Source organism: Oncorhynchus clarkii, chromosome 5 (genome assembly GCF_045791955.1).
Source record: "Oncorhynchus clarkii lewisi isolate Uvic-CL-2024 chromosome 5, UVic_Ocla_1.0, whole genome shotgun sequence".
Taxonomy (NCBI): Eukaryota; Metazoa; Chordata; class Actinopteri; order Salmoniformes; family Salmonidae; genus Oncorhynchus; species Oncorhynchus clarkii.
Genome location: NC_092151.1, coordinates 10614169 through 10625378, shown reverse-complemented (window position 1 = coordinate 10625378; position 11210 = coordinate 10614169). Strand labels below are relative to the sequence as shown.

The 11210-nt window shown below is 40.9% G+C and overlaps 1 protein-coding gene across 3 annotated transcripts in view; it reads right to left on the bottom strand.

The window, feature by feature from the left end:
- Positions 1-7283: 7283 nt before the first annotated feature.
- LOC139408329 (pleckstrin and Sec7 domain containing 3, like) overlaps positions 7284-11210 on the bottom strand; it is a 148605-nt gene continuing 144678 nt past the window's right edge. For all 3 annotated transcript variants that reach the window (XM_071152079.1, XM_071152080.1, XM_071152081.1), the window contains exon 16: positions 7284-10729. In XM_071152079.1, coding sequence (XP_071008180.1) covers positions 10535-10729 — 195 coding nt within the window. In that variant the 3' untranslated portion in view covers positions 7284-10534. The remainder of the gene's footprint in view (positions 10730-11210) is intronic.

Below are 11210 nucleotides of genomic sequence, written 5' to 3'. Positions count from 1 at the left end.
CACATTGCACGGTGGAAATTACCTCTCATGAGGTGGTTAACTATTTGGCAACAGTCAGAGTGTACTTTTTCATTAACTTGAAGTCAGATATAATGTGCGCTGTTTTTTCAACCCAATTTACACCACACTTAAATGTATGGATTCGCTGATTTTCAGTTGCACTCACTTTCTTTCTGACTTGAAAAAGTAAAGCCACTTGAAGTTGGACCTTGTGCACAACCCGGCCTGGCTATTTCAGTTCCTAATGTATGACTGCACTTCCTACTGCCAGGGTTTTCACCAACACCGCTTGCCTTCCTTTTTACAATTAATTTTACCTTTATTTAAACAGGCAAGTCAGTTAAGAACAAACTCTTATTTTCAATGACAGCCTAGGAACAGTGGGTTAACTGCCTGTTCAGGGCCAGAACGACAGATCTGTACCATGTCAGCTCGGGGGTGCAACCTTTCGGTTACTAGTCCAACGCTCTAACCACTAGGCTACCCCTCTCATCAACCTATCCTGAAATGGGGGCTCCAAGGTCTTTTGTCACAGCTTCCCAAGGTTTATACAGCATACGTATACTAGTTGAAATGGTACTGTTGGTGATTTGATGGAGAATCACATCACAGGTGAGAGAAAGAAAACTAGAAATATAGTTAGTACATACAGTGCATCAAAGCAGTGGGCATCATTTTAAATGTTTTATTTCATCTTTATTTAACCAGGTAGGCCCGTTGAGAACAAGTTCTCATTTACAACTGCAACCTGGCCAAGATAGAGCAAAGCAGTGCGACACAAACAACAGAGTTACACATGGGATAAACAAACGTACAGTCAATAACACAATAGAAAAGTCTATATACAGTGTGTGCAAATGTAGTAAGATTAGGGAGGTAAGGCAATAAATAGGCCAATAGTGGCAAAATAATTGCAATTTAGCAATTAAACACTGTAGTGATAGATGTGCAGAAGATGAAAGTGCAAGTAGAGATACTGGGGTGCAAAGGAGCAAAAAAATAAATAACAGTATGGGGATGAGGTAGTTGGGTGGGCTATTTACAGATGGGCTATGTACAGGGGCAATGATCGGTAAGCTGTTCTGACAGTTGATTCCTAAATTTAGTGAGGGAGATATGTCTCTAGCTTTAGTGATTTTTGCAATCGTTCCAGTCATTGGCAGCAGAGAACTGGAAGGAAAGGCGGCCAAATGAGGAGTTGGCTTTGGGGGTGACCAGTGAAATATACCTGCTGGAGCACGTGCTACGGGTGGGTGCTTCTAGGGTGACCAGTGAGCTGAGAAAGGCAGGGCTTTACCTAGCAAATACTTATAGATGACCTGGAGCCAGGGGTTTGGCTATGAATATGAAGTGAGGGTCAGCCAACGAGAGCATACAGGTAGCAGTGGTGGGTAGTATAATGGGGCTTTGGTGACAAAACAGATGGCACTGTGATAGACTACATCCAATTTGCTGAGTAGAGTGTTGGAGGTTATTTTGTAAATGACATCGCCAAAGTCAAGGATTGGTAGGATAGTCAGTTTTAACGAGGGTATGTTTGGCAGCATGAATGACGGATGCTTTGTTGCGAAATAGGAAGCCGATTCTAGATTTAATTTTGGATTGGAGATGCTTATGTGAGTCTGGAAGGAGAGTTTACAGTCTAACCAGACATCTAGGTATTTGTAGTGGTCCACATATTCTAAGTCAGTACCGTCCAGAGTAGTGATGTTAGACGGGTGGGCGAGTGCAGGCAGCAATCGGTTAATGAGCATGCATTTAGTTTTGCTTGCATTTAAGAGCAGTTGGAGGCCACGGAAGGAGAGTTGCATGGCATTGAAGCTCGTCTGGAGGTTAGTTAACACAGTGTCCAAAGAAAGGCCACAAGTATACAGAATAGTGTCAGATCAGAGAATCACCCACAGCAAGAGCGACATCATTGACATATTCAGAGAAAAGAGTCTGCCCGAGAATTGAATCTTGTGGCACCCCCATAGAGACTGCCAGAGGTCCGGAAAACAGGCCCTCTGATTTGACACACTGAACTCTGTCTGAGAAGTAGTTGGTGAACCAGGCGAGGCAGTCATTTGAGAAACCAAGGAGGGTTGAGTCTGCCGATAAGAATGCGGTGATGGACAGAGTCGAAAGCCTTTGCCAGGTCAATGAATACGGCTGCACAGTATTGTCTTTTATCGATGGTGGTTATGATATCGTTTAGGACCTTGAGCGTGGCTAAGGTGCACCCATGACCAGCTCGGAAACCAGATTGCATAGCGGAGAAGGAGTGGTGGGATTCGAAATGGTCGGTGATCTGTTTGTTAACTTGGCTTTCAAAGACTTTAGAAAGGCAGGGCAGGATGGATATAGGTCTGTAACCTAATGGGTCTAGAGTGTCACCCCCTTTGAAGAGGGGGATGACCGCGGCAGCTTTCCAATCTTTAGGGATCTCAGATGATAGGAAAGAGAGGTTAAACAGGCTAGTAATAGGGATTGCCACAATTGTGTTGGATAATTTTAGAAAGAGAGGGTCCAGATTGTCTAGCCCTGTTGATTTGTAGGGGTCCAGATTTTGCAGCTCTTCAGAACAAATATGAGTGGTAATGTAACGGCCGTTGGTGGAAGAAGGTGAGGACCAAGGTGCAGCGTTGTAAGTGTTCATCATTTCAATGGTAAAACTGAACAAGCAACAAAAGAACAACCGAAACAGCTCCATCAGGTGCAAAACACACTAAACAGAAAACAACTACCCATAAACACAGGTGGGAACAGGCTACATAAGTATGGTTCTCAATCAGAGACAACGATAGACAGCTGCCTCTGATTGGGAACCATACCAGGCCAAACACAGAAATACAAAACATAGAACAAAAACATAGAATGCCCACCCCAACTCACGCCCTGACCAAACCAAAAATAGAGACATAAAAAAGGAACTAAGGTCAGGACGTGGCAGGTGATAATATAACATAAATCATACAGTATATGCCTTATAGCATACACTTTTATCCAAAGTGACTTAAGTTATCCGTGCATACATATTATGTATGGGTGGACCAATTGGGAATCAAACCCACAACCCCTGGCATTGCAAGCGCCATGCTCCACCAACTGAGCTACACAGGACCACATCTCATAGGCGATCTTAGCATCTCAGATGCATTAGTGGGGTATTGTAGGATTACTTTTGAAGCGGTTTGGCAGCTGCAGTTGAAAGCTAAACCTGAGCTGTCATACATTGATTAACAGTAAAAGTGGTGCAAAAATACTTTAAAGTACTAGTTAAGTAGTTTTTTGGGGCATCTGTACTTGACCATTTATTTTTTTGACAACTTTTACTTCACTACATTCCTAAAGAAAATAATCTACTTTTTACTCCATACATTTCCCCTAACACCCAAAAGTACTTCTTACATTTTGAATGGCTAGCAGGACAGGAAAATGGTCCAATTCACACACTTATCAAGAGAACATGTGGTCATCCCTACTGCCTCTGATCTGGCAGACTCACTAAACACAAAAGGATCATTTTAAAATTGTTGGAGTGTGCCCCTGGCTATCTGTACATTTTAAAAACAAAATGGTGCCTTCTGGTTTGCTTAATATAAGGACTTTGAAGTGGACTTCTACTTTAAATTTTGATACTTAAGTATATTTGAGCAATTACCTTTTCTTTTGATATTATATAGTATATGTAGAATCAAATACTTTTAGGCTTTTACTCAAGTAGTATTGTACTGGGTGACTAATTTATACTTGAGTAACTTTCTATTAAGGTATCTATACTTTTACTCAAGTATCACAATTGGGTACTTTCTTTACCAGAGTAAAAGTATATATTGATACATTGGTGTATATATATATATATATATGACAGATTCAAAACACAAAAAACCTCATATGGCTCTTCAAAGCCTTTGGTCACAGCTTGAGGTAAGATTGGCACTTGGTACATACTTGTTAAAATGGTAATGAAGGCTTCCAGTGGGTGAGAGGCGTATGGTATATCTAGGCAATACGTACATTAAAGCAGTAGGCATAAACATATATTCATGCAGAGGTGCTGAAGTTGAGAATGACGTCAGCCAGACCCTTTACTGCCCTTCACCTCCTTGTTCCTTTCTTCATTCTTGGTCTTCATCACATCGAGTATGTCTTGGTTGCCTGGCTTCTATGCTGAAGGATTGTTTGACTGTGATAATGAGAGGAGCAGGCTGCCTCTCCCTCCTACTCAGTCATTTATTTTCACATTGATTAGGCACCATGGATACCACCAGACTACGAATTAGCCTCCCCTCCTTTGTCCTTTCCACTGTATGGCATCTGCTCTGAGAGATGAACTGAGAGAGGGACATTGCCTGTAATGATATTCTGATACATAACATGAGTATATCAATTGAAGTGTTTTCACCTCATTTCTGTGGCAGCGATAGCCAATAAACAACGTTATTTAAAAAATGCAACTTGCTATTAGTGCCTATCGATTAATGCTTTTTTTAAGGTTGGTTTGGTTTTAGTTCAATTATTAAAAAATAATCACGATTTTTGATGTTTTTTTAAACATTAAATGCACTATGCATTATGTGGGTTGAATGCAGTAACAACAATGAATAAAAGTCCCATGATGGTCGGGCAGTGTTTCCCAAACTCGGTCCTCGGGACCCCAAGGAGTGCATGTTGATTTTTGTCCTAGCACTACACAGCTGATTCAAATATTAATAAGAGGCGGGCCTAGACTGAGGGAGACGTATCAATAAGAGGCGGGCCTAGACTGAGGGAGACGTATCAATAAGAGGCGGGCCTAGACTGAGGGAGACGTATCAATAAGAGGCGGGCCTAGACTGAGGGAGACGTATCAATAAGAGGCGGGCCTAGACTGAGGGAGACGTATCAATAAGAGGCGGGCCTAGACTGAGGGAGACATATCAATAAGAGGCGGGCCTAGACTGAGGGAGACGTATCAATAAGAGGCGGGCCTAGACTGAGGGAGACGTATCAATAAGAGGCAGGCCTAGACTGAGGGAGACGTATCAATAAGAGGCGGGCCTAGACTGAGGGAGACGTATCAATAAGAGGCGGGCCTAGACTGAGGGAGACGTATCAATAAGAGGCGGGCCTAGACTGAGGGAGACGTATCAATAAGAGGCGAGCCTAGACTGAGGGAGACGTATCAATAAGAGGCGGGCATAGACAGAGGGAGACGTATCAATAAGAGGCGGGCCTAGACTGAGGGAGACGTATCAATAAGAGGCGGGACTGAGGGGGACGTATCAATTAGAGGCGGGCCTAGACTGAGTGAGACATATCAATAAGAGGCGGGCGTAGACAGAGGGAGACGTATCAATAAGAGGCGGGCCTAGACTGAGGGAGACGTATCAATAAGAGGCGGGCCTAGACTGAGGGAGACGTATCAATAAGAGGCGGGCCTAGACTGAGGGAGACATATCAATAAGAGGCGGGCCTAGACTGAGGGAGACGTATCAATAAGAGGCGGGCCTAGACTGAGGGAGACATATCAATAAGAGGCGGGCCTAGACTGAGGGAGACGTATCAATAAGAGGCGGGCCTAGACTGAGGGAGACGTATCAATAAGAGGCGGGCCTAGACTGAGGGAGACGTATCAATAAGAGGCGGGCCTAGACTGAGGGAGACGTATCAATAAGAGGCGGGCCTAGACTGAGGGAGACGTATCAATAAGAGGCGGGCCTAGACTGAGGGAGACGTATCAATAAGAGGCGAGCCTAGACTGAGGGAGACGTATCAATAAGAGGCGGGCATAGACAGAGGGAGACGTATCAATAAGAGGCGGGCCTAGACTGAGGGAGACGTATCAATAAGAGGCGGGACTGAGGGGGACGTATCAATTAGAGGCGGGCCTAGACTGAGTGAGACATATCAATAAGAGGCGGGCGTAGACAGAGGGAGACGTATCAATAAGAGGCAGGCATAGACAGAGGGAGACATATCAATCCCTGGATCTCACCCGCTTTGCTCTGAGTTTTAACTTTCTGATTGATAAGCTATTTTACAGGTCCACCCTCTCTCTCTCTCATTGGACCTGCCACATGCTTTGTCCCCATCATGAAGCTCCCCCTGTAATGGCAGTTTATATGCCTCTAAAATCTCCCCCACAGGAACACTAGATCCCAACACTTTCTCCACACCCCCGTATTCACCTTCCTGATGGTAACATTCTACAATCTCTGTTTACCCATTAGTCTATTATTCTACCGATCTTTTCTGGCCCATCATGTTGTAATTCTCTCTGTGATTTCAGAGAGAACACCATTTTCTGCTGGAATTAAGTTGAAAGAAGTCACCCAAATAACAGACCAAACAGATTAGCATGTACTCAAGGCAACTTCTAAACTTGGGTAGTGACACAGCTTTCTACACCGTTCTGTTTTGAAAGCAATTTAAACGTCAGAAGGTCAATTTAAATATTTGATCAGATTAAATTGTCATTAATAAAATATATATTTTTCTTGAACCTACTCTGGTACAGAGTAGGCAGAAAACTAAGAACCAGACAGGGGTATTTTTTCCTTATGGAGGTTTACATGAATTTGTGTAATAACAGTTTCCAACTGCCACAGAGTAAGAGTGAGACAGAGAAACATGTGAGTGTCTCAGTTGCCTATTGACTGAGGTGCATGTTGGGCCATAGAAAATCAGGACATTTAACAAGTACTACCTTGCTGTTTTCTGCACGACTGCCTGATTGGACCAAATCAAATTTTGGGGATTTTTTTTTGGGGGGGGGGGGGTGTATTCTTTCTTCTGTTATGAGATGCATTAAGACTATACTATACAAACTGAATAACCTGTCAATTGATAAATACAATAGTGTATTAAAGTAAAGCCCATTAATTGACTGCATTGCCTTGATTATTGCTCTATTAACAAGAAAAAAGGGGTACGTTGTACAATGCATTTAACTGAATTATGTCTTCCGCATTTAACCCAACGCCTCTGAATCAGAGAGGTGAGGGGTGCTGCCTAAATCGACATCCACACCATCGGCGCACGGGGAACAGTTGCCCAAACTACCTTGCTCAGGGGCAGAACTACAGATTTTTACCTTGTCAGCACGGGATTCGATCCAGCAACATTCGGTTACTGGCCCAACACTAACTGCTAGGCTACCTACCACCCCAATTATTATATTGCCCTAGTAAATAAATAGTTTATAAACTTTGCCACCTGAGTTGACCTTTTTTGTCCATTGAGATGATTTTCTTTGAGAAGCAGATCTTTTCTACCAACACAGCACAAGACTGGGGAATAAATCACAAGAAAATGCAACGTTCAATTAAGTAAAGTATTTTATTAATTGAAACCACCTACAGTTGTATTACCACTGACATAGTGTTACCAATCCTGACCTAAGGGCGTAAGACACGCTCTGGGCCAAAGAAGAGATCACTTGAACAACCAAACAATGCAATCCTGGGCCTTTGGGGAAAAAAAACAACAAAAAAAACAGGGCAACAGTTATATTTAACAACATTTACAGAGTCAAAGGATTGTACAGGATCACAGCTTTCAGAGATATTTGATGCGTACGTACGTGTAGAGACAAAGATCCTCATAGGAGACTTAGTTGCATTGTTTGTTACGGTATAGAACAATCAAGAGGCATGGGAACTATAGGGGCACACAATCTGTTTTCTCACGTCTACAGACAGAGGTGCAGGATTGAGTCTATTCTAACACAAGTGATACGCCAGTGTACAGAGGCTATGCCAGATATGGTTGAGAGAAGCGTTAGAGGTAAGTGCTAAAAATAAGCCCTCCATTGAAGTGATATGGAGAAATGCTGTAAATGTTAAGGGAAAGGTAACAAGATACCTGATAAGGATCACTGCTAGTCTTAAATTGGAAAATGTCACATGTTGACGCATTTACTGTGCAGTCTTCGCTACTCCTTCTCCAGACCATCTACTATCAAATCAGAAATGACATCAGGTGAGATTTGACATGTCAATTGCTTTAGTTGAGTCGTTCCACATGAACACAATCCACTGGTAAGATAGTAAGTAGTACATGGTTGTGTTTAAAATGAGTTCACAGATTCCATATATAGACGTAGATTATTTATCATTCCACTCAGAAGCACAGATTACGCTAACGTGTCATTACAACAAAAGCCTGTATTTACTTAAAATCCTCTGAAAATGGGCAAATGTAATAAGTGTACCAACTGATAAACAGCAATATGTTAAATCCTACATTTAATGAGTCTAAACAAAGGATTACTGTATCTGCATAAGAAAATACTGGGATTAAGTTTAAACTACGGAGGAATTTTAACTATAGATGTCTTCAAGGGGTCAGCCATCGTCTTACGATAAAATATCAAAAGGTTAAAAGAATAAAAAACATTGAATATTATATTCAAAATGAATTCAAGGGTAGACCTCTTCATATGGACTTCTGTATATAAACAAAAATACTATCCTCACACTTATATAACAGAATCAGCTGTTAAGGTCTCGTGATATTAACTTAAAACCTTTGATAAATGTACCACATGTATTGTCTATATTAAGTGCTTCAATGTCAAAACACTCACTAACTTTCACAATAATCGTACAGGTCAAATAGTGCCACTATGTGGTGAGGAGAACATTTCCAAGGAAACGGTTTGAACACTAGCTAGCTAGCACAAACTACTGTAGAACGTTTTTCTAAAAACATGCATTACGGATATAGGTATATTTAGTTGGCTATTACCATCGAGCTCTACTAACACATTCTATTTGGTGTCTTCGTAGAGAATTTAAGAGAAAATAAAAAAGTTATAAACTAAAGTGTAAATAATAAAGCATTTAAAGTAAACAATATATTTTTTTGAACTGTAAAGACTCGGTACTAGCCTCATGTCTTCCAAAAACAAGTACATTTTCAAATTGGCTTTGCATCATTACAAATGTTTACAAATGTTTCTTCATAACATGTTAAAAAGATAAATTCCTTCCAAAATCTTCAATACATGAAAACACACAAACCTTTTGGTAAGGACAAAACATATGTTGGTATGCAAAAGTCCATTGTGGATGTGTAGACATACAATCCAATGTCTAACTAAATGCTTATGTCGTTCAAATGTCAGTAATATTTCTAATGAAAATGTGTAAATGATATTATAAATGTAATATCACCAGCATTGGAAAAAGGCAATAATTGCAAAGTACAGATGTATAAATAGTTCCCTAAAAGGAAACTTTGTCAAATCAACAAATCTACCTAGGACAGCAAAACTACCGAACCACTTAAAACAAACTAAGACGACATTACGAGCTGAGCTGACGGAAACCCACTGAACTGTCGCGCTCAAGTACCTTCAAGAAAAACAAAAAATACTTCTGCCTGAAAACCCTGTGACGTCAAAGAAACATAGCAGTCTAACCTTTATAAAGCTCTCTATAATATCCAAAAACAACTCATTTATAAAGTGCACTATAAATACTCAATTTGATCTTTACAACAATAGTTTTCAACTTAGAATCTAAAACACATACGATTAGAAAAGACAAGGGTCATTGGTCTTTACACTACTCAAAAAAGCAGAAGTATATTTTTTGCAATAAAGGATAAAAAAATAAATGGCTCAGCTGCATAAACTCTGATCTTAAGTCCAACGTCAGTGAAATACTGCAGTCTGAAAAGATCCGGATGCAGCTGTGACTGACCCAATCTGGGGAATATGTTTAAACATCCCAAATTGTTAATGTGCAAAATTAGGGATTGGAACGCTTTTGAACTGCGTTTTCTAACATGATAGTGCAGCCTTCCACACAACTAAGGACATTACTGTGTTTTATCTGGGGTTGTTATTCCTGTTGTAAATGAGAGGCAAGAGATTGAAGATCCTAACCACATTTTTTAGATCCACAATTAATCCCTTTCCAGGATTTACACCTTGGTGCATCTTCTGTATGAAAAATAAACATTCCCAGGTGAAAGGAACCTTAAAAAGGTATATGAGGAAAAGCAGGGAGGAAATTGTATGTCCAAATCACCTGCCTATTCTCAATGGAAGCCATATTTGTGTAAAATACTCTCAACTTAACTGGTTCAATATGTCCAACATTTACTTAAACTTCATATCAAAATAAAAACTTCTGAGTAAGACTATTCTACATCTAGCTACTATTTATATATCCAAGAGCTAGCATTGGTAATTCCACTAAACTGGAGACAAGAAAAATCCTCTCTCTTGACTGAAAGGCAAATAAATTGTTTTTATGAGAGGAAGGAACAATACAGCGATATTGAATAAAGCAATCGAGTCAAATGCGTCACAAAAAATATTACGTTCAATACAAGAATGACAACATCAACATCAAAATAAAAGGACCACAAACATATAATGCAATGTTTCCATACAAAAATGCTACGCCAGTCAATTTAAGGACGAGTATTCATCATTTACATTTTACACAACTGTTTTTGTTACAACAGTGGCCAGATAAATAAATTACATAAAATATATTCACACACTTTTGTTGCGTATTCATGGCTCTTTCACAGGCTCGCGAGGGGGGGTAGCTTCCTATGTGACCTTGGGCGGCGTCTCGGGTCTCCTCTCCGAGGTGTTGCGTTTGACTTTGGCCGCGGCCGGCTGGCCCTCCTGGTTGAGAGAGGGGCTGGACTGGGACTTCTTGAGGCCCGCGTCGCCATCTTTGCCAATGAGCAGCTCCTTCACGCCCTCCCTCAGGAGCTTGACGTACATCTCATAGCGGTTCTCCTACAGCGGAGAGACGACACAGAGAATGGGGTGTTACATGTGTTTGTATTCTATACCGTAAGACTTATATACTGGCGAACAAGAAATGACAGAAAACAACTACAGCAACTACTTTGGTTTATCACCGGAAATTCTAATAAAGAAATGTAAGTAAACCCAGCATTGAATGATATCGCCACCTCTGGCCTGATCACGTATTCATTGAATGATCCCCTCTCATGCCTCTCTACAAGTCTGCCAAATATCATGACAACCAAACAAGTTAAATAATCATGTGCTGATCATAGCACTAACAATGTCAAAATCTAATTTTATTTGTCACATACATACGGTTAGCAGATGTTAATGCGAGTGTAGCGAAATGCTTGCGCTTCTACTTCCGACCTTGCAGTAATATCTGACAATTTCACAACATCTGCCTTATACACACAAGTGTAAAGCAATGAATAAGAATATGTAGATGAAAATATGGCCGAACGGC